The sequence below is a fragment of the Haemaphysalis longicornis genome, unplaced genomic scaffold (assembly GCF_048455015.1).
Source record: "Haemaphysalis longicornis isolate Haplotype H1 unplaced genomic scaffold, Haemaphysalis longicornis Haplotype H1 scaffold_1, whole genome shotgun sequence".
In the NCBI taxonomy this organism is placed as follows: Eukaryota; Metazoa; Arthropoda; class Arachnida; order Ixodida; family Ixodidae; genus Haemaphysalis; species Haemaphysalis longicornis.
In genome coordinates, this window is record NW_027526203.1 from 255818129 (window position 1) to 255845959 (window position 27831).

Here is a 27831-nt window from a genome sequence, read left to right on the forward strand (position 1 = left end):
CATAGCCCTCATAGCCCAGGGTAACTGCCCGCGTTAAACCCCCCAATCAATCAATTGGACTAAGCACGCTAGCCCTTTGTTTCTCAGGCTCCTCCAAACACGTCGGCTGTCTTGGAGAGGGGGCATCATCCCAAGACTTCGCAACGCTGTCTCTCTTGACCAACGTGAAGTTGTTCTTTTCTCTTAAAAACATCAGTTCGCAGCCATCATCTACGAACCGAGGGAGCTGGGCCAAGTCCAAACAGTTGACCCCAAGTGTACCCAGGTAAGAAGACATGCACAGCATTTCTTCTGCTGTTCTGAACAGGTCCTTCACGGTGCGTGTCATCCCCTCCTTTTGCCCATTGGATTGGACAAAATGAGGGCTGCAGGTCAAGTGCCTAAAGCCACGTCACCTTGAAAAGAAGGAAACTCCCGGCAGAAAAATTAAAGACCGTTGTCCGAACTGACCCACACAAGTGTGCCATGAGAAGCAAAAGTACTTTTCTCCGCGTCGATGACTGCTGGAGCCATTCGCTACGGAGGGCCACGACATCTTGCTAACGGTAGTAGTATTCAGCAACGAGTTTGAACATCTGTCCCTTGAAGTGAAATAGACCTATTCCCAAACCTTTTCTTGGGTTTCCGGGCAGAAGAATGTCGATAAAAAATTCTGCTAGGCTCACTGTGGTGAAGGCAACGCCTTATCGGGCCATATCTTTGCCCCTGTTTAGCTTTCAATGGCCCTCAGCGAGACTGCCAAGACTGATGACTTGAGCGAAGGGGCAAAATGACGACGAAAGCACCATTGAGGGTTAGGCCTACGCAGGTACGCAACTCATCAGCCACTCAGAAATAGTTTAAGACGTCTAGAGAGAATTGTTTTTTAGGGGCCGGAGCAACGGAAAAATGACGAGATTGCTGCGGTCACCATCTAAAGCTTGGAGTTCCCGGAGGTTGTCGAGGTTCACGGGGAGTACATCTTAGGCACCGATGACCTGCTGTTGGGCGAATTGTTGGAGGGCATCGAGAGAACGATATGCTTTCGGAGTACCCTGTGACGGACTGGCCGCCGTAGCTAGGAGTTCTCGCTGCACATACAGAATTCAGCAAAACTTTAGTAACCCTTGGCGTCGGGCTTGTTGGTTGAACATCGTTTGTAGGACTGCGCTGGGTATCATAACACTCTCAATCTTGTCGGGGCGCGAGGGAGTGTGTTAGCTCCCTTCTATCACATTCACCACACGCCAGACGCCGTTTTTTGGACAAATCACTGTGAATGCAGTACATGTCACCGGAATGGTCTTTCAGGCCTATTCCTTTTCTATCCCTTGACATTGGCGTCTTTTATTATTTTTAGGGGCGAAGCTCCTCTTGTTCGGGCCCTGTCCCGTCCCTCGTTGCTGCTGTATCCGGCACATTAATGATGATTGTGGCAGGATCCCCCTAGGGATTGGCCAACGAAAGATTGCCCGAAGAGGTCAAAACGTTTAACGCGTTCCTTGCTACCCAACAAGGAGAAGAGGAAGAAGAAGAGGTTGTCGTTCGTCGCCTGCGAGCTCAAGACACGTACCGGGGGTACGCGACACAAGACGGTCTGCAGAAGGCGACGGCCAAGGTGGCTAAAATGTCCCACACCGAATTCGCCAACTTAGCCATGGAGATTGTCATCGTCCCAAACAAGCCCTACATAATCACCCCAAACATCGACGTCGTCGATGGGCTTGTCACCGGAGCGGTGGTAAGCTTGACGTGTCGAGTCTTTATATGATGTGCGGGCGAATGATTCACGGTTTTACCATTAAGCATTTTAGTTTCGCCCCTCTCATCATCATTCACTTCGTGGAGATGGCGGGATTTTTTTCCTCACTTTTCTTTTGTGTTCATGTCGTCACCTCATTTATAATAAGCAGTAGCCAGTGCGCAGTTTTTGCGTCGTGTATGTGTTCTCTCCAGTACGTTTTCGTGTTATACCCAGCGCAATTCTACAAACCAGAATTCATAACTGGTGCTGCATAATCTTGAGACAAAGTCGCTGAATTCGAGGAGGAAGACAAGCGGTTGATGGTCCGTTTAGACCTCGAAAATGATTCCACAAAGACAGAAAAACCTATAGATCGTCCAAGTCACAGCTGTAGTAAATGTTTTCTGTCTGGCCATAGCGTGCCTTTTTGTCAGTCCCGGACCTTGGCGCAAAAAACACAGGACGACGTGCACTCAGAGGCTGAGTTTGCGGCAAGACAGCTGCGAGGATAACAGGGCTCTTCCCCGCTGAGATAATATTCGCATGGATGGTATTCGGCCAAATGACGGGCTGATGTAGGCAGGTTCTTGGATTTTGGAATAGAAGCCCCTTGTTCGGCCCTACCAAACCCTTCCGTCCATGCACCATGGTACAGGCTTGTCAGCGCGGTGAATGTCACCTTTACCTGCAAGTTTGTGGAGGTCTTCCCGAACGACTGACGGCAAAAGAAATCGATATCCGTCTTGTAGCACTGAGCTAAAATGAAAGGGCTCCTATCGCCAGCCTGACTATGGTACCTATAATTCGGCATACCCGGGCGTTGAAACCAATAGACATGTAGGCTAGATGGATGTGAGGTTTTAGTTTCGTCCACTTTGTAGACGAATTGACCACCTTGGCGGCATGCAGCGCCGGAAAACCGAGGAGTGACACATACAGCAACTCAGTAACATAGACACGCTGTGTGCTCGTTTTGCCATACCTAATCAGCTGAGCAGTGGAGGAACCCATCACTTGCCGGGCTCACCCTAAAGAACTAGTCAGGACGTTTTCAACTTTGTCTGGTCTAGCTGAAACGCTACGGGAACTGGTCGGCAACCGCGGACTCCTCCTCATCTGAGTCAGCTTTGAACAGTCCTTTATAAATGTCCACTGTTATGTCCACTAACCCCACTTTGATCGGCTCTCCAATGCCACGAACATGTATGGAGGAAACTGCGTTTTTTTCTGCGGAGGTGACAAGTGCGGAGGCGACAAACTTTCGCGAAGTGCTCTCGAGTTATTGAAAAATTGCAGAGCGACTTATCTGCAGGGCAGTCGCAGTGACGATTTGCCGAAGGATGAGAGAGAGAGAATACATTTATTAAGCCTTTAGAGTGGGTGGTGTGGCCCTTTCGAAGTGGGTACTTGTTAATACAATCCGCACTACCTATTATTTGGCGGAGTGATCCGGGTTATTTCGGAAATTTATATTCGACAGCACACTGCTACGGGAACATGACGTGTAGCTTTGTTGGGTGGTGGGAGGATGCATACTGAATGAGAGAGAGAGTCAGAGAGAGTCAGTTAGGGCGACGTCCCATGACTAGGGTGAGGTGATGCGGGTGATGATGGGGGGAAGGCGCTTGTGCTCCGGGGAAATGTATGGGCATAAACCTGTAGGGTGTTTTGAATTGAGAGAGATGATATGGTGCAATATGCACGAGTATCACAGTACAGTTGGGGGTGTTAACCCTAGCTAGTCTCGGAGTGAGGAAGAATTTGAGTTTGTAGTCAGCTGTATTTGGTGGCGTGTTTTCGCATGAGGGATGCATGTGGGGGTGGGAATTGCCTGGTGTATCTGTGATGGGCAAGGATGTCTGAACAGGTGAAGAGGATATGTCTGCTGGATATGGGAATGCGATCCTCGCCCCTCCCTACAAGAACTGTGCCGCCTAGCGGAAGACACCGCAATGTCCCTGTGTGATGCGCTGCACCAGTGAAAACTAACCACGCAGGGACTCTTAGAGCCTTTGGTGGTTTTACAATACAGTTTCTTCTCTCTCTCTCTCTCTCTCTCTCTCTCTCTCTCTCTCTCTCTCTCTCTCTCTCTCTCTCTCTCTCTCTCTCTCTCTCTCTCAGGGTGATTTCCCCAGAAGGGATGAGCGCGCAGGACTCAATGTCCCCCTTTTCGGCGAGCGTCCGAAGAGCCAGCACTCGGAAGGAGCAGGACGGCCATCAATAGCAGGGTCCTTTGAACGAAGGTTAGCTTCGAAGCGCAGGCGGGACGTGTACTTCGTGGCTTCGATTCGGAGTTTAGCGTATTTAACGGAGTTTGGCGTGGCTACGGCATAAGCGCCATTTTAGCCCAACGGCAAGACGGTCATGACCGAGTAACCGCTTACTCCAGTCGTCTGCTGTCCCAGTCTGAGCGCCAGTACTCAATAAAAGAGCGTAAGTGTCTTTCTTGCCCTTGTGTGGTCTGCGGGTAAATTCCGCCCGTAAATATACGGTAGGCCATTTAACGTTGTGACTGATCACCACGCTCTATGTTGGCTTTCGTCACTAAAAGATCCAATCGGGCGCCTCGGTCGATGGGCGCTCCGCCTCCAAGAGTTCACGGTCGCCTACAAGTCAGGCCGGCGCCGCCGAGATGCTGAGTGCTTGTCACGCCATCCGGCCGATCCACCGACCAATATCGACGAAGGCTCCAAAACCTGCGTGCTTGAAATTTCTGACTTCCGGCACATAGCCGCCAAACAACGCCCCTAGACCTCATTACGCTTATAATTGACCGTCTCCAGGCCCACTCACGTGACTCTACCCACAGAACGTTTGTTCTTCACGATGGGGTGTCATACCGTCGAAACGTCCGACCATACGGGGCTCACTTACTCCTCGTTGCTCTTGAGCACCTGAGGCTCGACGTCCTCCATCAGCTTCTCGGCGAGCCTACGGCTGGTCACTTAGGAGTGGCTCGCTCTTACGACCGCGTCCATCGCCATTTCTTTTGCCCCGCCTTTATCGCACCGTTCGCAGCTACGTTAGATCATGCGACCTGTGCCAACGCCGGAAAACCCCCCCGGTCCTCCCCGCCGGTCACCTTCAACCGCATGTGGTACCCCTCAAGCCATTTTATCGCGTTGACTTGGACCTTCTTCGACCCTTTCCTTTGTCAACATTGCGAAATCGCTGGATTGCATAAGCCACAGATAACGGGACTCGTTATGTCATCACGCGAGCACTCCCGAGTGCCTGCGCCACAGACGTTGCACACTTTCTTTTGCACGACGTGATCCTGCATCACGGTGCACCTCGACATTTACTTACGGATCGTGACCGCTCCGTCTTCTCGCGCGTCATCGACGATCTTCTTCGATACTGTTCTGTCAAACACAAAATGACCACCACCTACCATTAACAGACCAATGGACTTACAGAAAGGCTAAACAGGATGCCCACCGATATGCTATCAATGTATGTATCACCCGATCACCGTGACTGGCACGCTCCGCTGCCTTACTTGACATTCGCTTACAATTCTTCGCGTACGATACTGCCGGTTATTCGCCATTTTACCTTTTATTCGGCCGAGAGCCGAGATTTCCTATAGACACCCTGTTGACCGAATCAACTGCCCCATCCACTAACAAAAGCTAATTTGGCCCGCCAAGTCATTCGTCCAAGGCTTTCTGCATCACATGCAGGCTGTCCAAAAGGCCCGATACGATCACCACCATCATCCGGCCCACTTCTCTCCTGGTTCTCTTGTCTTGGTGTGGTACCCTTCACGGCGTGTTGCCCTCTCTGAGAAGCTTCTCTCTCGATACGCTGGCCCTTATCCCATCTTTCGCCGAGTTACTGACGTGACATACGAAGTTATTCCTGCTTGGACCCCACCTTCACGGGGGCAACTGCCGACTGATATCGTCCACGTCGTACGCCTCAAGCCATACTACTCTCGGGACCCTGCTACAACCGCTCCTCCTCAATGTATCTGGCAACGAGACGGTGCTTCCACTGCCGGACGGGTTATGTAACATACCCTTCTGAAGGAAGAATCGCAGACGACGAGAACAAGGAACTTTAGAGCGCCTAGTTGTTGTTGTTGTTAACTTTATTAGAAAGGAAGGCCAAATGCCAGGGAGGGGAGGAAAGGAATGGGGAAGGCGGAGCACAGTCCTTATGACGCCGTCTTCGAGGGATCGTTTCAGAAGTCGTGCAGACCACTGCTAAATATCCCGTACTAGGCCGCTTTTTGTGGCATAAATGATGATTTAGAAGAGTGTGTCGTGTGAGAAGGATGTTAAGGTGATCGGTGAACGACGACGAAGAAAACGGTCGGTGCTCGGTTCGCCCAGCCGTTTGCTACGCCACTACCCCTCATCGGTTTCCCATCTTGTAAATACATTTACATCGTCACACGATGTTTCCACATCGCCTTGTAACAGTTGCTTGCGGGAGCCGCCCCTTTTTCTTTTTTAGGGGCGCCACATGACTGTCTATTTAAGCATATGCGTAGCGCCCTCTACAGCGGCCTTCATGAGATTCTCTTTCCCGTGATTACACACCGTTGTATTCTAACCCCGCCTAGAAAATAGAAACATCACTGGGGCTAATTTCTTCTTTTCTCGGCGTATACCGCCTTTCTTGCCTGCGAATGTTCCAAAAAAAAAATGGCTGCCGTTCAACCATAGCTTTCTTCCGTCTGTTTGAATAAAGCAAAAACACGAAGTCTTTTTTACCCATAATGATCTTCAAAATCATCTTCAGACCACGACCAACTTTACTTCGTGCTTCAGACTCACCTCAGCTGACTTCCAGAGCAGAGGAAGCGTTGGCCACAGCTGCCCAATAAAGCACCCCGGACTAGTGGTGCTTGGAAAAAATGAAGTTTATTTCCTTCTTTCCTTTTCATCAGTGCCTAAATTCATTTACCTGTCTTACAGCAGAAGTAACCAAGCATTCAATATGAAAAGAAATATAGTTTGTTGCAAGAGGAAAAATCAAGATGCAAATGGTGTGACTAGTGAAATGTAGTACAACAGGAGCATGGTCAACGAAAACAAGATGAGGTGATTTGATACTTTGACATTCTGTTTTGAAGCACAAGAATGCACGTTTATTTCATGCGCAAATCCTTAGCGCCTTAGTGTTATATGTACATGTCCTACTCGGATTTTACGCGTGGCTTGAAGCACAGCTTGGCAGGAAGCTTTTTGCTGGAACTTGCTGAAATCTGACTCACACAATTGCTTCTCTTGCATTTGCAGTTGAACATGTAAAACATTTCGCGCCGTTTGAGTTTTTCTAACCTTTACCCGGATACGCCGTACTTAGAGTAAACTACAAATGCGGAAACATTATTTTAGCTAGCTCATTCTGGAAAGTAAGTACAAGTTACCTTTCACTGAAATGAGAACAACATTGCTTTAATTCATTCGTCTACTTCGCACATCTTAGCAGTGCGTCTTTAGCGTAAAATCCTCGCGTTTCGCACTACGCCACAACAAAAACTACAGTAAAAAAGAAAACAGTGAAAAAGAATGCTTAGAAAGCCTCGCGTCAGATCTACCGTTCCTCAGAAACCCACAAGTACACGACCTTTCGGCGGTTTCAGTCTCCATACGCATGATTCCATGTGCACTGTGAACCCTACCAACCTCCCTACTTTGTTTATCTTGTTTCTCCTTGAAGAAAGTAGCCTATACCCGAAGTTAAAACGCACCATGTGCGTTCGTACAAGAATGCAAGCCCCTCTTGGAGCGAGAAAAAGCACGCAGTTAATAAGTCAGTACAGGTCGGTTGAAGATTGGAAAGCATTCCCAATGTAAAGTAAGATGTATGATGATGACCGACCAGGGAAAGGGAAGAAGGGGCTGAAATTATATCGACTTTGCGGCATCCCCTGTTTGCATCTTCTTCTTCCCAGAAAAGCTGTTTGGTAATCATTGGAGCATCTAAGAACGAGTTTGGCGTAAAGAAGGGTAATGCGTTTTGTATTGAACTTTCGCTATGCTGTGTATGCCTTCTTAGTTTAGCGACAAATCTAGCCGAGTTGTGTCAAACCTTCGCTTTGCGCAAGAGAAGAAGACTGCAACTGATTCCCAAACGGCCCGTAAATTTGCCCCTTGTTTTCTCTATGTCTCTCGATTTCTCCCTCTGCTCTGCATTCTAAAGCCTGAATTTTCACGGCTTTCTTGGTGTATGTATGGAAATAACGAGATTGCTCAATCAGCAGAATTCATATGGTTGTGTTCAAGAGATCATTCCTTGTAAGGTAGAGTATGGTCAATATAAGATTGCGCTAAATGTTACTAAATTTTACCTGAGCCAATAACTGCTGAACGTTAGGCATGCCGCTCATCTACATATTTTTTATTTGTTACGGTGCAGAACGGTCCCGATGCATGCACAGGAAACGGACGTGGTGTCACAGTACCCCGAAAGAAAGGGGCTTATGAAGGTGTAGCAAAGCAGCCTTACTTCACGTATAAAAGTCTGCTAAAATAACGCCACAATATCTGAGAACAACACTTCGCACAGCATAATAAAAACGAACGAGCAGAGAGAGTGTAACGACTTATCGAGCATGTTCCATGTGTTTCCTTCGCAAGCATACAGTGCTTCCTCGACTTCCTAAGTACCCTTTTCTTTCCCGCGACGTTGGGGAAAGCCAGGCAATCGCGGATCTCAATGTTACCGCTTATTAGCAGTAAACTTTCACTCGCACCGTATTTTCGTATTTGCCGGTCGCGACGACACGTTCTTAAAGTTTGTGTGATACCTTACAAAACTGCCCCACCTGGCTCATACTTAGCTCGTCTGTGTTGCTAAAATCCCTAAAAAAGGTTGTAGAGATGCCGACCGCAACACGTTTGCAGTGGTGAACACGTCATCGTAGCCCCACAAGTTGGCCGCATCTTACTCTGAGGGCCTGGCACACATTCACCCCGAAAGTTGCGTTTTGCGCTCATGGAAAAGTTAGTGGGTTGCAGCCTGCATTTCCTGGAGTATTTCTGTACAGGACCTTCGTGCTAATGGACGCCTCCCAACACACGTAGGACTTTTTCGACATCGACAAAATCGCTGCTTATGCTGGGTATCCCTAAGCAATAACATTGTACCCACACTGCATGCGGGATAGAAAACATCATTTCGCGGTACGCCCACCATTTATAAAATATTTATAATCCGCTTCCTCGGAAAATTTCCATGAGGAATATAAAATGAGGACTGTAAGGTAAACAATAAAGACTTGGGCAGAAGATTTGTTTTTTTTTTCCTGTTTTTTTTTTTGCCTCAGCCATGCCCCTAAGCCGATTAGTTTTTATTGTCCTCTTAGTCCACATGCGCTCTCTGCTGCTGCGAATGTGCCGTAATACATTCATTGGGGTGCTTCTAGGATAATTTTAAATGCGTGAAAATACACGTTTTGTATCACCCACCGAAAACAAACGTGTGCGGGTTCACAAAAATCGTTGTTCGGCTAGGGAGTAATGGAGCACGCGACTAAAACTCTCGTCGCTCTTCAGGTATCTGCGTTTTGACGTGACTCGATGGCCCCATCTGTGAGAAAGTGCTTCCATCACTAATGCGCCCTTCACAATTCATGCGCCGTGTGTTTACCTAACATTAAATTATTGCTCCCATAACACCAGATAGTGCAGGGGGTTGTTGCGAAATTTCACTGCTCAGTTACTGGGCAACTGTGCGGCATGAATGGAAGAAAAGTGGTGCGCGTTGAAACTTACATTATGAGCGCTGGTGTGTGCTTTACGTCCCCTTAAAGAGCAGTTTGTTGGCACTCTTGCCGCACCATCGGCGTAGTTTCCTTTATATTTGTCAAAGCTTTCTGCGCTCGTTAAGGAATCTTTCGCTAGGCTGAACAAGAGAGATGACGCCTACGTCAAAAGCCCTGTATTGTGTGGGACTTATTTGGCAAATAAGGTACAATGTGGCCACAAGCTAAAAAAACAATTATCGCGCTAACCTTTCTGTTAAAGTTGAGGTCACAGAATTTAATGCATGCTTGGAAAAGGGAAGGGCTTGTGAAAAAGACGTGTCTTCGCTGCTACTGGCGGCGCCTTCGTTCTACTACCTTTTGCGTTCGCGGTGAGTTTTCTGACATTGGGCGCATTTGTTCTTGGCACGACCCATGCCGACACACGAGTGACGAAGTGGAACTTCACGCCGTTGGTTTTATTGGGGTCCTGCATAATGACGTTGGGTTACGAGGGCTCGCGAGAAGTCACGGATTTCGATCAGCCCCTCGCGGCCGAGGTCTGGCCAACGCCCTTCGCTTTCACCCGAAACGAAACTGCCGATTTTTTCGTGAATAAAAAAAACTCATCCTGACAAACACACATCCCTACGCCACTGACAGAGCCCACCTGTGTTCGAGGTCCGTGCTTCGGTAATGCGCTCTCTCTCATGCTAGAAGCATAATACCGCTTATTAAGCATCGCTAAATAAATGCTCCCAATACCCCAATAAGGTGTTTTTGACAACGTATGACGTCAAAGTTTGTGCGTTAGGAGGGCGAGTGCCTCCGTGGGCGAGTGCGCGCTTGTATGGGCTCTTCCGCGAAATCGCACGGTATTCAAACCCATCATTTCGCGTATGCTCCTTCGTCCTTCCCACTCCCAGAAATACAATCTTGTTGTACGTGCCTTGTTCGTTTGTGGCGGTGTGATGTGCAACGCAGCCACTACTGTTGGGTGCGCTCTCTGAGGGAGATGATCGGAAAGGCACCCCTATAGTGTGAGCCCGGCTTTGCGCGCCTCTCTGCGAAACTGTGTAAGTTCGTCTTTGTCGCATGCCGCGCATAGCAACCACGCATGTCAACCGTACGTCTATCTCTAGGAAAGCATCGCTTTTGGACGCAGTCGGTGTTATTTAGGGTACTGTGCAAGTGTACAATTTAAAAATTCCCATTTTATCAGCTGTTATGGTGGAGTCTTTAAATTACTGACTTCAATAGCGAATGCTCACACGAGTGCTGGGCGTGGTCTGGTGATCGACGTGCGCACACACTCAAGACTGGGCGGATACCATAGCCCAGCTTGACATCCTTGCAAACTAGCCATGTCGCATTAAGCAAGAGCAATCCTACTCTCCTTTCTACAGTTTATGTGAGCCAGGTGTGGCGATTCTTTCCGCCGTTCACAAAGATAATGAAATCCTTCAGGCTGTTTGCAAGCACTTGCGAAATTTTAGTACTTGGTTCAGTACTTGCTTGCTGATATAGAACTTGCTTTAGCTTTTGCCCAATGCGCCCACGAATGGGCTTTGTGCAGCTGCACAAATGTTATTTAGGGAAAGGTCTGCTGAAAACGTGCCCTGGCATGCACCCTTCGCCTATTTTAAATCCAGAAACATTTAATAGTTGGACGCAACTAATGTTCAAGCCGATACGAAACTTTCAGGGCAGTCTTACTGCCATACGTTGTATTATCGCTTTTTCGCTTGCAAAAAATACTTACGTGATAGTTTTGAGCTTGTTGGTACAAACTGTGCACCGTAGCCGGTCATAATTGTGCCTAATGTACGTCAAACATCAATTATGGTTTTTGAAATAGATGTTTCCTCGTAAACTTCAGGTATATACCACGACAATGAACGTTCGCGCAGCGGCACTAGCACACACAGAAAGAAATCGGCGAAGCGCACATGCCGACAAAAGCCTAGAGGTGAGTGGACTTGGGCCCTTGGCCTTGCTGCCCTCCGAGACCCTTGGCATCTTTCGGCGGCTTCTCACTGCCTCCGACGTGGAAGACGTGACAATTTGCAGCGCGTCGCTGCGGAGGCGGCTCGTCAGCCAGCAGCAGCTTCCCAGCCACAGCCGACGTGGCCATGGTCAAGAACTGCATGCTGGGGGCTTCGAAGAGTAGATGAAACACGTACGCACCGCTGTACGACAGCACCGTCACCACGATGAACTCGCACAGCTGCACAGCGGGAAAATGCGCTTTATGGATGCAGGGGTATGTAATGCAAGGCCGACCACTGTTAAGGGTGTACACAAAAGCTGGCTGCAGTGTAGACCTGCCAGTCCCCGCGTAGCTCTAAATGCGCATTTAAGAACATGCTGGAGGACCGCGGCTCCTGCTGCGGAAGGCGATGCGTTGTTGAAGAGGAATTCCTCTAAAAGAGGTACAAAGGGGGTGAATAAGGAAGCCGGTCTCCCCTTCTTCTTATGCCTGTGCCTTTTAAGTTCATTCAGCATCCCATAAAGTGCACATAGAAAGTGGCTGGAGTAGTGAGGCTACACACAGCTGGCCAAACCAAGGGAGGGCCCCAGGTCATGGGAAACGAAAGCTAACTTTGCAACTGCTACGACACCAAATACTCGTAGCTCTTTCTAATCGTGCCTCTATTCCTTTTGTTACAGCCCTCACCATCTCAACCCATAGCCCTCGAGGCCTCGTTCCATAAGTGTTATCGGATCGCCGTCGGAGTGCCCATCTCTGTCTAGAACTCGGAATTTACAACACTCACGAGGGGCGCATCGCGTGCCATCGCAGAGGCCAACTCGAACGGCTGAAGACTTCTTCCCAAGCTCAGACCGTTCTGGAAACACTTAACTACCGCCTTTCATCACTGCTTCCCATACCATTTCAAGTCCCTCCCTGGGACACGCTCCCTAATCTGCGCTTCAAGGCTGCCCCGTAATATGAGCCAGGTTCTACACCCTACTCGTCCCGCCCAACGAGTTTAGACCATCCCGAAATGAATCGCTTGGCTACTTGATCACGGTTCCATCCCTTACTTCACCGACTCCAGCCATCGCCCATCAGTCTCAACAGGCAGAACTTCATTCTTCCAAGTCCCCTCTTCTGACACTATGACAGTTTCCTTTCTTCCCCATCTGATTCATCTTATCTTTTCCCGTCATTGCCCTAGTAAAGAAAAGAACCTGGAATATCTGTACACGTCTGTTTGGGTAATATCAAGAATCAAAAGCTGACCCGTACACCTCGTGAGCCTAACAGATAGCGAGGGATTTGTTCATTTGTTCGTTATTAATTTGACCTTTATGAATACAATTTTCGAATATTCCGAAATACTCTTTTCTATATTTTTATAAGTATACGAGCAACCAAATTGGATAACGTTAATGGCATAAAATACCTTGTAGCAGTCACGAAAAGTTGTTAATTTAACTTCGGTCTGAAATTTTAGATCATTTAGAAACCTGTTTCTCGTCAAGGGTAAGCTTTAAACGCAAGAACACGTGCTATACGTTTAGCGTGTAACAATGGTTACAGGTCTGCAAAAAGACATACTCTTTTCCGGCCCTTGTGGTTGAAAAGGTAAAAGAAAGTGAACTTCGGCGTCCGATAGCCATGTCTCTGGTCCCAGTGGTTTGGCGCTGGGCGCTCATGATTTAGTCGGTCAGTCAGTGATGCCAGCTTAAATTCATAGCGATAGATTACTTTTTTTTTTTGTTTTACGTTCTTACCACTGTGACTGTTGGATATCTCAATCTGTGGGGATTGTGGTCCCTAGCTCCCTTCGTTATTTTTACAAGAAGGGACTTTCACAGCCTGTTGTTCACAAAGAAGCTGTGTTATTGTGGACGCGAACAAAGTCTCTCCACCCACCTTTTGTATTTTTTTTTAGTGCGAGAGCGCTACTTGGCTCCACCTGCAGCGCCACCTGCTGCAGCGAAACAACTTTCATTCAGCTCGCTGCAACACTAAACTCGACGGTATAAGTCAACGGCACATTCCCTGCCAAGCCTTACTTTCACATTTGCTCCTCATAAGTAGTGCTTGCATGCCCATGTAGTCGTTTTTTTTTTTTTCGGAATGAGCCAGATCCATCTAACGCGAATTTGAGACGGGACCTAAATACAACGCTGTCAAAGCTATTATAATATATATTTTACATGTCAGCTAGGAGAAGTTTATCGCCATAACTAATTAAAAATTATGTTGCTAATTTGAGCAATATTGGGGCGATGAGCTTTGATTTGGCTCATATTGAATAAAAACACTCAAGTTTATGCGGTATTCTTATTAAAACTTTGTTTAAATTGACTTTCAAGAATCTTGCAATTAAGTTTTGGCGGAAAAGGCATTAAACATACGAAAAATGGCTCCAAGAACAGTAGAACTGTACGTGGAAAGCAGGCGAGTCCTCTTGGCACCATTAGCAGCTCTTTTAGAATTCTTTCCTAAGGTAATTTTCTTGGGCATGCCTGAACGCACTCACAAAGTAGGCAGGCTCTTCGTTGCCTTGCCATGAATTCCTAAGGTGGTGGTGGTGGTGGTGGTGGTGCCAAAAGAGATGGCTCATACCCACTCAGGGGGATTGGCCAGGAAAGGGGCGCTCACAGAGAGAAATTACAAAGTAATTAAAGAAACATATTTAAGGAATTAAATAAAATATTAGGGAAATATATACAGAAAAAAAACTGCTCAAAGTGCTTCACAAGAAGGGGGCTCATGTCTTCTTTTTTACCTTTGTGAAATGGTTCGTACCCACAGTGGGGGAGGGGGGGGGGGAGATTTTCCAGGGCTTTTGGGCGGCGGCTATTTAGTTAGGTACTAGAATGGTAAATATGGGAGTAAAAAATGAGTATAACCAGAGTTAATCCTACGGGAAAGTCAGATGAAATCATTGGTTCACATCTCTTAGTTCCAATGCGTTCATTTCTTCTGTTCACTTCGTCGTTGACATTTGGGAAAAAATCTTTCGCCGACCTCCTAATTGCCCTCTGAACTAATGGTAAGCCAGCTCCTAAAAGCAAAGAAAAAAAAACTTCTGAAAACACCCTCGAAACAGTCGAAATAGTCAAGCCAAAACCAAACACCCTTTATGAAAATGGATTTGGCTCATTTTGATCCGTGAAACAGCAGGATCTGGCTCATTTTTTATACGAACCACGATCTGCGTACACGTTTGCAGGGCGTTGTTTCACCTATTTACTTGCCATAGCTTTTTCAGGGGATATTTGCCGAGTTTTTCTTGTCACTGCAGTTTTATCTGACTTAGTTTCGGTTTCTGGATCTGGCCCATTTCGAAAAAAAAATGCCTCGTGTATTTATGGTATGAAGATCTCTGCATTGCCGAACCCTCCTGGTGGACTAAGCCCTTTACATCCAGGCTCCTATCCTTCAAGGTATTGCTCTCGGCTAGGATTCCCCTGATTCACGGCCCCTCTAGCTCGGAAGCTGCAAACCAAGACTGGCGGTCAAGTTCACTATGTATGGGCTGGGTCTTCCGCTTCAATCACAACTTGAGTATGACGCCCGTGCTTCACTCTTTGTGCACAGCATCAGCGCATTAGGAGGGAGCCTGGCTAAAAGGTGGGGGAAGACAAAGGGGGAGACCTGTATGAAATGGCTGCTGTAGAGTCGCTCCCGGATGCTGCCGAAGCGCACGAACAGCACCAGGATGTGCAGAAGGTAGGCGCTGAACGAGAGTCGGCTCAGCGCCACGAACGGGCCCCATGACAGGAACCGTGCCGGAATGCCTGCGCAGCAGCAGGCGGCGTGTTAATTAGGACCGCCTTCTACCCCTTACACATCATACGCGCTGGTTCGATGGACGGGCAACGTTTAATGGGCCTAAAATCGGGTGACGCCGTTGCCTCAGCGGTTTCACTAAATACCGAACCACAATAATGCTGCTCCGCATGAAAAAATAGTCACGTTAGCTGACAGAATGTGAGTTTCACGTTTGTTAACAGTAGAAAGTTGAGAGTTTGATTTTGAGAACCAGAACGCTGATCGGAAGGCTGATAAAAAAACAATACAGGAGAATCTCGTCGATATGATTCTGCATAATACCCTTTTCTGCCTAATACGTTTTATAGCGAAGCTTTAGTGTCCTCACCGATGCTATTGTACGCCAATACGCCCTGCAGGGAAGCCAACTTTCTCCGGCGATGATGAAGAATGATCGTGGGTGAAGTGAATGAAAAAAAAAAAAAACGTGTCCTGCAGCCGGAATCAAACCTGGGCCCCTCGCGTTATGAAGCCGGCGTGAATCCTATTGCTCCATTTCGACATGGTCGAAGCGGACGCCAAGCTGCAGGTGCAGACTACAGAGTCGCACCGTACACCCCAAACCCAAATGTTTGACCGGCGGTGGACGAGGAGGAAGAAAAAAACTTTATTCAAACGCAACATTAAGCGTCAAGAATGTCCCGGGCCAGGTTCACCAACGCTAACTGGTCCATAAGCTGGTCCGAGCTTAGCCAAATCCGCCATGTTAAAGGAGGAGAGTATGGAAAATGCGGGGACTGAATTGTAATGGAGCAGGCAAAAATACAGTGTTCTAAATTAGCGTATGGTTCGGGACAACTGGGACATGCTGGGAAGTGTCGGATACGGTAGACACAATAACGAGCAGGTGTAAGTACTGTATTTAAGTGTACGCGTCGAAGAATACGTAGTTGCGTGGTGGTTAGAGATTTGTTTGGAACAGGAAGAGTACGAAGAGTTTTGCTGATGTTCATATAATGAAGCTTTATTTCTTCTTTATAGTGGAGAGTAGTCTACCTCATGTGTGGATGAGGCCAGGGAATCCCAGGCGCCCGATGCAGAAGTTCGCGGGCGAGGCTATGCATTACCTCATTGACTGGGATTCTAGCGTCACCAGGAATCCACCTCAGTGTGACAGTGTGGGGACGTAGTTTTTTAAGGCTTAGCGTCGATCATACTGTAGTATTTCAGGAATCCCACCCATGTGAATGGCGCGGATAGCTCGCAATCAATCACTGTATATGGTATATCCTGAGGGGTTAGGGGGTGCTAAAGAGAGGTCCTGAATACTAGTAATTATTGGGAGGGTCTCTAGAGCCACTGTAGGTGGGGGATTAGTGAAAGGACCAAGGGTACACTCTAATCCTTGTAACCCATAATGTAACTTCTAAACAGAAGTAACCTATAAAATAAAGGTTACAATGGATACATTTTGATGTTTTCTTTATTCCAGTCCATTCTAAGGGTTACAAGCGTGAAGTTAAAAGCGGTTTATAGGTTACATTAATGATTTATAGGTTACATCAACAATATCTGACATGTAACCTTTACGTTGTAACCTATAAAACGCCCTGTAACCTATAAAAGATGCTCGTCGCGCCTTCTCTCCAGGCGGCCGTTGATTTCTCCGTTGCATGATGGGATATGGAGAAATGGCGGCGCCCGCAGGCCCGGTGGCCGCGTTTTCGCGCCACTCGAGCCTTTTTACCGCTGTGATACCCGTACGATGAAGCAAGGATTGCTGTTACAAGACTTATTTGTCGGCGTGAGTCGCGGAGGCTGCGGCAAGCCCATTTGTGACTGGCAGCGCTACACGGCCCGTTATTCTACGATTAGCATCAAGTTCGCATGTTGGACGAATGCCCCGGCGGCAGTGAAAGCGAACTCGGTGAGTTTATTCCTGTAACGGTTTCCGTGTTTTCATTGGATGTATCTATTCGCTGGGGGCTTTTCAATTTGAAATTGCAGCATTCGAGAGGAATTTTCGTTAACCGACTGGTTGCTTCGCTGGACGTTTTCTGTTGCCTGCGGCGGCACTTGAATGAAATCACGGGCTTGCGTTTGTTGCGTCAGACTGGAGTGGACGATCGGGGGAGCCCGTACATTATAACAGATAACGGCGCTCGTGACCTGCTTTCTGCTCTGCGCGCCTTCGTCATGTGTTGAGCGTTTTGTTTACGCTGTTGGTTGCATCGGGCGCACTTGACGAGTTATTGGCCCATGTAATTGACAGGTAGCTCTGCTTGAGTATTCGAAAATTTTCCCATTATATGCCTTATATTATCGCGCTATTCTCTGCGTATTACTATTTTTTTTAAGCCGTCGGGAAATATTCATTTTTCTCGCTGCATATATTCGGAATGGTGTCTAGTTTATTGATCTTGTAGTAATATATCCGGATAAACACAAGGTGTGTGCTGCAGAAAAATAGTCCACTAAATGCTGCCCGAAATTTCTAAACTCACTTTTGTCCAGCACAAGCCTCTTTTTTTTGTGAAAGTTTGCCCTATCGTACAAAAAACAGTTTTCATATGCGGAACACTCTTCATTTTTTTCATTCTTTTCCTTGAGTGGGTAAATTTGGTGTTAGTCATTTTGAAGTAGCGGGGCATTTTCACCATGTTAAGTGGGTTTATTATTCTCTTTCGCACAAATCAGTCGTTTATTTATTCGCGTGGTATTGCAGGGCAAATGATTGTCTCGCGTGATATATAGTGCAGTAGAGCGACTTTACAGAATGGTGGTATGTATGAGCCAGCATGCAGGCTGCTTGATTGTTGTTGTTTTTTGATGATACAGAAATTGTGACGAATTACATAGAGACAAGTGCAGGAGTAAAAATGGGTGCTGCACCCTCATCGGTTACTGGCTGTTCGAAAAGTGTGGTTGCATCTGGCTACCTATGCTATAGAAGAAGTGACAACTGGGCTAGTTGGTAATGCATATGGGACATCTTGAAGGTAGCGCACTTAAACATGGACACTAGCGAAAGGACACCAGCGCTGTGGTTTGTCGTTCCTTTCGCTAGTGTCCGTGTTTAAGTGCGCTACCTTCAAGATGTCCCATACCTATGCTATGACTTATCAGCACTACTGTTTTTCTTGCAGGCAGTGTTCCTTGAGCTGACAACCAGGACTCCCCTGCGTATGACACAAGTTGAAATGAAGTCTGATTTCAGTGGAAACAACGGTATGAAAATACAATAACTAAAACACATTCATTCAAATATTCTTTGTAAAGATGGCACCCAGGCCTGCACAGACAAAAGTATGATTCACTTGCAAAAATGCGATGCCTTTCAAGTGTTATGATGTTATATTTCGTATCTTATTTTGCCTCATGTTTAGTGACTCTATCAGTTCGTTACTACATGAACGTTATGAATTCACATAACGATTTCCTCAGCATGGAGCTTTGTAGTTTTTCAGCAACTCTACCTATTCTATAAGATGCGTGGTTTTGCAGAGCCAACAAGAACTCTTTTTCGAAAAGAGCTCTTTAAGAAAGCTCCAGTTGTTAGTGAGGGCTTGTGCTGTGTTCTTTTCTTCGTCTTGTCAAGTTTGAGGTGTTCTTTTATTATGAATGTATACCAACTGCCAAGCTCTAAAGCCTATTACATTTTAACCCAAATAACCCTTTGAGTCATTACAGGCACAGACCTCCCGGGAATGCCACTCGAAGATCTGTGCAAGTTCTAGATGTATCCTCTCCCACAACACATTTGGACGAAGAAAAAATGTAAGTTCGCGATTCCTTTTTACGAATAGCCGAGGAAGAAACCACCGGTAGAAGAACACGTTACTGAAATGAAAAACGTTTCGGCTGCCACGTGGTATCCTCGTTCAAAATGAAACTGCAAGTGCAAGGGGGGGGGGGGGGGGGGGAGGAGGGAGATGTTTAAGTACAGCCAAAAATGTGACGCAGACGGCGTCATCATCGTGAAAGCACGTTTCCTGGGTTTAGTGCGACGTTCGCTCTGTTGCGTGTACTAGTGATTTCACATGAAGGCGCGGAAATGTTTTTGCTTTCTCTTTTGCAAATGTATGTCAGTTTATCTCGTAGCCCAAAGTTCCTGCTGTTCTGGGTGAGCATGCAGAAACATTTCGTGAGATAAACAGGAACACGGCACGATTAAAATTCGGGGAGGTTGGCCGGTATGACTATAGTGGCTTCGCGTTGTTCTGAACAATGCGGCCAAATTACTCTGTGTAACGATTACTGAAATGATGTGAAATAATTTGGAAGGCCGTAAATCACCGCTTGTATGGTGTGGCCTTTTATTTATTTCTCTTTTCTCCGTATTCATTTTCGTGCAATATATTTTTCGTACTTCACATGCCTGTGGTTTGGTGTGAGGGGCTGATGGTTGCACTGGATTTTGTTCTTTTTCTGAAATTTTCTGTAGATGGCTCTTCAAGGTGGGGAAATCCAAGTGACGGCCCCTCACATATATACTACCCCCATCTGCGGCAGCAGGGAACAAGTTATTCAGATGACCTCGGGAAATCTTCAGCGCGCCCTGATTTTGTGCCTGCTTGTGTACTACGTTAATTGCGAAGCTTATCTCTGAGTTTTTCCAAGCGCCTTTTTTCATGCAGGAAATTATAGATCCCATTTAAAGTTTGTCGAAAAATCAGATTGCTATCGGCCTAGAAACTTGTTAGTGCTGCATGAAAAACGATAACTTGGCGTGGGAATCACAATTCAGGTGTAACTGTAAAGAGGAACCTAAGAGGGAAGTGTAAAGATGGATTCGTAAAGACAAGTGAATTCCAAGTGTAATATTAGACTCTGAGTGAAACAGAGAATGTAGGGAACATAGCCATAAACACTGCTTTGTATGAAACAGTGAATTTGTAATAAATGTTCTTTCTACTTTCCTACATTCTGGGTTTTTTCTGTGGGTAACCATGACAATAACGCTGTACTGGGAAAGTGCACCTCTGAGAACCATCGTATAAATGTAGCTCAAACTCGAATTCGTCTGAAATTGTTCAATTGCAGTACCAAACAATTCGAAATACTTTGCATACATCTGTGCAAATAGTGAGGTAGGGAAACTGTATATTTGGCCATGTTTGTGAAGCTGTTCATGCAACATTTATTAAATAGGTTTAATAAGGATATATGAATAAACCGAGTTTAACCTAGAAGTCTAAAACAATATAGGAAACACCAGTTTGCCCAGGAATCCGCACTCGTCTAATACTCATTAAGGAACGATAATTACATTAGGGTGGCTCGCAGCTTTGCTTTTTAATAAATAGCTCACAGGTGTGTCATAATAATAAATGTGAATGTTCAAAACTACTGATGCCAAACTTCTGGAAATGGGCTCCTGTTAAATGCGCAAATATGTGTGCATGTACTGCAATTCTCTTTTGATAATCATGGCCTAAGTTGTCAGACAAGAATTTTTGGCTTAAGGCTATGTTATCATAACTTTGGCGTCCTTTTGAAGTATGCTATCAAGTGCATGTTTCCACTAAAGCTTGGTTTCACTAAAGCCTAATGTTGTTTAACTAAAGCTAAAATTCATGCCCGCAATTTACCAAAAGACCTATCATGCATGTTTGATACTGGTTTCTTAAACGGCACAAAGCTGATGCAAACATCAAATTTAGTTATGCCTGTTTATAAGACTTAAGCGTTGCCAATACTCACAAAGATTTTTGGGTGACAATCTGGGTAACGATTATCGAACAGGTAATGCAATGCACATATATTAAGAGAACATTTTCAAGCTTTTTAGCACCGCAATTTTAGGAATTATAAAAGTAACTTCTCTTTTAGCCCCAGCCGTGTGGCAGGCAGTTTATTCAAGGGACCAACAAAAGACACCCGACGCAAAAGTTTAAACGGCGCAATGGACAGCATGGTCGCACATGTCGTCTTCCACTAACGCGATATTTGTCTACCACGCGGAAAATACGCCTTCGGGGCGTCGCCACAGCGGCGCCGGCGAAAGCGCGCCTGGCGCGCAACATGACACCTTCCACGTGTGTGGCCTTGGACGGCGGTAGATGTAACTTATATAAAAGTATACATGCTGAAAGCGGCAAAGTAACCCATAACTGAGTAACCCTTACGTGTATACGTATATAAGGTTTACGAAGATATAGGTTACATTTGTACCTTATAAATTATAGGTTACAAAAATTCGAAAATGTATACCTCTATTAAGGGTTACCCAGCTTAGAGTGTACGTGTGTGTAACTAATTCGTTGCCACTAGCGATTGAATAGGCTGCTGCTCCGACGTGCGTCCGTGATGCATCCGTGTATACGATCGTAGAATCAATGGGATGGACATGATTCGCGACGAGAGGAGTACGTCGCCCTGGCTTGGTATCAGCTGCAACGTTTTTGGGGATGGGAGCTATGGAGTGCACACCCGAGAGTTGCTGTGGGTATTCTGTAAGAGTAGGGCTAACCTCCAGACTAGCACATACTCGCAGTGTGGGATTGGCCAACCAAGGAATCCATCACGAGAAGGCCTCGCGTTCAATCATCGTCGTCGTTAGATAAAGGGGTGCATGATTTTTTCTTTTCATTCCCGGCTGTCGTCCTTTAGAAATAATGCATCTTCGTGCGTTTAATACGATCACATTTTTGCCCAGATAATACGACCGCGAAAGTGGACCTTGACCGGCATTTCTAGAAATCCTACGTTTGTTCTTTGGTATACTAGATTTTTTTCCTTGGCCCCGCCCCTTTATACGCAAATATCTGTATATATAGATGTATATAAGGGGAAATAAAAAATTCATTCATTCATTCATTCATACCCACGTTCGAAAAGCCACGATCTGAACGCTGCAGAGCCGCTGAGACCTAATCATGGAATGGGCCCAGTTAGACGTGGGCATATCGTACCGAGAGTTTGTGCGCGCGAATGAAGACCTGGCAACCTGGGAATGGCGCACCGTGCAAGATATCATGGCGGAGTCCCGCGGTGTGGCGGCAGTTGTGCGTGATTATGATAGCGATGACAACGACGATGATGACAGATTACAAGATGGAGACAGTCATGGCGACACGTGTTCAACCAAAGTTACTTGATATGCATCAAAGAGCTCTGGTGTTCAACAGCAAGCGAGGCACTCGAACGGTCGGACGCGCTTCCTAGTTTCGTCGCATATTCCGAGCTGAGTGAACAAACGGCCGCCTCTTTTTCACGTTTCCTAAGAATTTACTCCAAGACGTTACTAAGAATAGCAGCGCAAATTGAGCAGCTACTTGAATGTTACTTAATAAAAGTGAGTTGCTAATCGAGTATGCATATTTTCCTCCTTTTCAAACCTTTTTCTTTAACACGATTTTCGCATAATACGTTTTATTTTCGAGTTATCGTTAAAAATACATCAACGAGATTTCACTGTATATATGCCTGGTGGAGTGTTCCCTCCCCCGGACATGGCACTACACTGTGGGTATTCATTTATACAGCACATGCAGCAGGGGTTATTGCCAATTTCGCACAAAATGTATTGCAAAAATTTTCCATGCAAACAATAGAATGCAAAAACATGCACGATCCTACCGGTGACGGGGCTATGCAAGCAAAATACAAGACTGTTTTATTCAAAATGTTTGATGTTTTATAAATCCCCCAGCGCTTCTCCGGCAGCAAACGATGCTTTAGCCACTTAGAAATTAATCAATTTAAGTTAAAATGTTGATTCTCCCGCCAAATCGTGTGTTTGGTGACGTGTGCGGTGACGTAACAAGGACACGTGTTCAGGCGAACGTTCGTTCGTTGTTAGGCTCTGCAGCGAACTGTGGAGCCAACAAGCATAGTGCGCGTGGTACCAACAGCAGTACTCACTGGTACTTCTACGTTTAAGTGTACTTTCGTAACTTCCATTGTTTACACTACCATTCTTACGGCTATAAAATGAATATGCATAGCATATAAGCGAAAATAGCTCGTTCTACAAGCTTATAAGCCCAGACTTGCGTTGCTTTTGCCGACCTCAGCCAATCACACGGCTGTGCATACGGCGTCACATGTTTTAGAGTGGGAAATGAACTAGTCTTTTTTAAACAATTATATAGCTTATATGGGCGAAGTTTACGTTAAAATAGGCGTCAGTATATGATTATAAAGAAGCAATCTTTCGAATGAACCAAATTTGTGTTTTGTCTGCACGGCCTTTTTAAAAGTGTTCAAGGAGCGGAAACATTTAGACAATATCTAAGGCAGGCGTTCGCGTTCTTCGGTGACCGCTCCTGTATGCGACATTAAGTAGCACACAATTGTTTCTCCGCTGGGACCAATGCGCTTATGTGTGGAGACCGAGCTCCCACCTTTCCTATCGGTGCATACGACGTATGCGACCCAGGCGACGAGCAGCCCCCAGGCGGTCTTGTGCAGCGAGGCGTAGAGGGCAGCCACGGCGGGTCCCGGCAGCAGGCCCTTGTGCCACTGCTCGACGCCCAGCAACACGGCCAGGCCGCAGCCGGAGGCCAGGGCCCAGCCGGCCGCCCGGCAGGCCCCGCGGCCGCCGGCCGGCCAGCAGCCCTTGGCCGCGTCCTCCCGGCCGCCCCGGGTGCGCAGCAGGTACGCCAGCAGTAGGCCCAGAGAGAAGGCGCCCGCGTGGGAGAAGGGCCGCTTGAACACCTCCGTGTGCGTGCGACGGGACTTCCTGCGCACCGGAGGACTGCTTGACAGGTGGCCGTTACACAGCCGTCGTTTTTCACAATACCGTCCAAAAATTGCGTACACCAAGCGCTGATTACTGTTCCAGTGAATATCTCTGCACTACGCCATCTTTTGAGTGACTGCAGCACAGCCAAACTTACCCCATTATTGTTTTTATACTTTATTTATTATGGAAAGGCAAAAGCCGAGATTGTTAAAGGGGGGGAGGGTACAGTGGGGTGTGAACTTTTGATTGCTGGGTCCTCATAGGAGATGTGCTGTCGTTGTCAATGTCGGTTAGACTGCTAGTGCAAAGCCACCTGTGGCAGAATAAAGTACTGTGGAATATAAGGTACATTTGCCTAATGAAGAGTAATTGGTTGTGCTATGACGTATCTCAACATATTCCTCCAAGCATTCCTATCCTCGCACATTCCTCTGAGCCACGTACATGACGTCCTCGGCGAAGTAGATCGTGACGGGGTACAGGTCTCTGTACAGCGTCTGTAGAGCGATGTACACAGTGCACGCCACGACCATGGCCAGCGTCAACGCCACGCCTGCCTTGGGAGACCTGCGGCGCGTAGAGACGCACCCAAGGGATTAACAAAAACTCTCACGTCACATTGAATTTTATAAAAATTTTGTAAAATTGAGCAAATGTTTGATAATTTATTGCATTCAGTATTCATTATACCATGAATGTGGCGGCGTACCGGGAAATTTTCCACAATGTGAGATAAATGAAATAAAGGAAATGTCATTAGAAGTCCGTCCGAAAATTCATAACACTCAGTATTCATTACAGACGCATAAAGCCCGGTCATACCAGGAAATATTCTACAGAGCGATTATAAGTCATGTTGTCACTTTTCAGCCACAAATTTCATTCTTCGGGCTTCGGATGGTGTCACGAACACTGGTACATGTGGAATGGTACATGTTGAACCCCCTATTTTCCCCTTTTTCCCACCGATGTGTTATGAAGTTCCGACGCCTAGTGTTTCCTTGTTTTGTTTTGTTTTTTGTTTTTTGGCTGTCACCTGAACAGCAAAGATGACGTAGGGACGGGTTTGTTGCAGTTCCATATGGAGATGGAGATAATACATACAGCTTAGGAAAGCAGCACTTCTAAGTGCAGGCCTTGTTAGTTCCGATGGGTGAATTAAAAAATATATAAAAAGTGACAGGAAATTAAAATGGACGGGACAAGAAGACCAGAAAACATTCGCACCAACCCACACAAGAACAGTCACGTTCGGGGAGTTCACATCAAGTCAGATTGGGTCAGATTCGCGAAGACAATACTAATAGATTTATGTGCATCAGTCATGGCATCACGGCCTGATTGTTCTAGGGATGCAGAATTTTCGCCCACATGGATGCATCCCTCCAAGTATCGCATACTTCGGAAAAGGTACACCGGACGGGCTTAGCCCGCTTTGATGTCCAATTCTAATACGAAAATCTGAGGAAACATCGGAATCCGAGCTGTGCTCACTCAATGCTCGATCTCTTAACGACGAAGGTGCTTGCGAAAAAAGAAAAAAAGCCTTGCAAAGAATCACTGTCAGAAATATTTCATGTATGTGGGTCCAAACAATTTTTCTGAAGGAAAAAATGGGGATGACACAACTAAAGAACTTGTGTTAATCGGTTATTAATATACTTGGTAAATTATTTGTAATAGCTCTGACAACTTTAATGGAGCTTATTGAGTTATTTTGAGCGCCAATCAAAAATCCTTCCAACAAAATCGATTTTCTACTTCATACCCATCCAACGACGGCTCGAGGCCTTTGGTCTAAGGCTTAATTAACGCAGTAACTTCCTCCACGGATGAAATATAGCTTTTGCTGTCACCTGTACGGCAAGGAATGCGGAAGTGGACTGTTTGATTCCTAGCGGTTACTCTCCTAGCCGTTAGGCCTGCTAATAAACATAAAACTATCAAACCGGAGCTTTATATGGCTGGACAAAAAGAAACTCCGGCCGCCACGTGTACGCAGAAGACTCCTCCATAGCAACCCCATGTGCATGCGCGAAAAAACCAGGATGGAGAGGAATTAGAAGAAATGGCGGCAAGGTCCTCGGAGGCGTTGCCAAATCACCCCCCTACCCGGCTGGGTAAAATCAAGACAGACTGATCAGTTGCAGTTGCGAAACGACACCAGCGAGAATTGCTGTACTGGATGGGAGCAGTCTGTGTTGATTTTTATCCAACCGGCCAAACCGCTTCCGCTCACTGACTAGCCAGCGTAACTATCAATAATTAACAGTGACGCTGGCCAGTCAGTGAGTGGAAGCGGTTTGGCCGGTTGGGTAAAAATCAAGACAGACTGCTCCCATCCAGTACAGCAATCCTCGCTGGTGTCGTTTCGCAACTGCAACTGATCAGTCTGTCTTGATTTTACCCAGCCCGGTAGGGGGGTGATTTGGCAACGCCTCCGAGGACCTTGCCGAAATGGGAGATAGATTGGCTCGGTTTACAGATTACGTCGATACGCTCTCGCATCCGCCGACACTGGTACGTGGGAACGGCGCATGGGAGGTAGCAAAAAAAAGACTCCCTCGCGGCAGAGCGCGCACGCAGCGAGCTGCTGCGGAAAGCGCAGGTCACGCGACAACGGCGGACAGGGACGGCGGCAGTGCGGGCGGAGCAGCGTCAACGTGGCAACTTCAAACGCCGGCCGCACGTTGCAGCTTCGCTGGTTAATCATCTGTACGGAGTGCATGGGCGTTTTTTTTTTTTTTTTTTTTAGGGGGCTCCCATTACTCCAGCCGGGAATCGTGAAGTGGGTAGCGACTATGGCGCACTCACCTGACGAGGAGGACGACCGCCGGCGTGAAGCCCACCAGGAGCTGCAGGTCTGCCGCGTAGAACCACAGGTGCGGAAGGCACTGCGCGCGAACCAAGTCACGCTGCATCAAAGTTGCTTGGCACGGGAATTCAGGGGTCCGCCAAATGCCAGACTGCTATCAGACGGCCCAAAAGGTCTGACTGCTGCCACCAGTAGCCCCGTCAAACGGTCGCACGTTTCGCATGGCCTTTCGCGTATGCAATGAGCCATCCGAGATACGACGCCCACTGGCTTTACTCGCAGTTCTGTTTTTACCTCTGAGCGAGTGGCCTCAAATGAGTGAGACGTTTAAATGTCGGCTACCTAGGTCAGGAAGGCCTACATAATTATGTACGGCTAAATTTATGCACCAAATATGCATACAAAAAATACGAAAATAATGCAGTTAAGTTCACTGGCAAGAGCTAGAAATATAATGATAAACTCTTCACACTGGTATGTACGACCACAACGTAATTGAGGTGGTAAAAGTAACATATACGTTTATGTGCGCACGTGTGTGCATACATGCAAACGTGTATTATTGGTTTGATGTTCCCTTGAGAGAGAGAGAGAGAGAGAGAGAGAGAGAGAGAGAGAGAGAGAGAGAGAGAGAGAGAGAGAGAGAGAGAGAGAGAGAGAGAGAACATTTTAATGAGCTCAAATGTGAGAGTGGAACATTAGTCCGGGAATCCATGCGTTGCCCTCGCCGTCTTGGCCCGTGTCACCAGGAGAGTCTGGTCCACCGGTTGACAGCTGGTCAACAGTGTCTCCCACAGCTCGGAAAAGAACGGGTAGAGAGGCTGCTTGATTGTGGTACTCAATTCCGAAACAGTTCGAGATCTGATGACAGGCTCTGGCAATGCGTTCCACACATATTGTCATATTGTGCGTAGAAAAAAAGATACGCATCAGTGTTGATGCGTAGTTGCGGCACACTAAACGCTGCTATTTGTACCTCGGACGTTCCAGGGAGGCCCATTACAGAATATTGCTCTGGAACCCCTTCCTTTATTAACTCCATTCCGTGATATACCGATGGAACTGAGACAACAATAAACACTTTAACACACTGAAAACATCGACACGTCTGCATTGTCTTGGAGTAAGTGCTGCGTAGGTTTAATGTAAAAGGCATTCCGGGTGCAAA

General features: G+C 46.8%; 1 protein-coding gene across 1 annotated transcript in view; it reads right to left on the minus strand.

Moving 5' to 3' along the window:
* Window positions 1-6578: 6578 nt before the first annotated feature.
* The window catches only part of LOC144144541 (nose resistant to fluoxetine protein 6-like), a 113211-nt gene continuing 91958 nt past the window's right edge, over window positions 6579-27831 (minus strand). Inside the window, exons 10-14 of the mRNA XM_077676049.1 lie at window positions 26663-26742; window positions 24293-24415; window positions 23508-23845; window positions 15043-15185; window positions 6579-11652 (exon numbers count right to left, since the gene is read on the minus strand). Of these exons, the coding sequence (XP_077532175.1) occupies window positions 11389-11652; window positions 15043-15185; window positions 23508-23845; window positions 24293-24415; window positions 26663-26742 (948 nt within the window). The 3' untranslated portion in view covers window positions 6579-11388. The remainder of the gene's footprint in view (window positions 11653-15042; window positions 15186-23507; window positions 23846-24292; window positions 24416-26662; window positions 26743-27831) is intronic.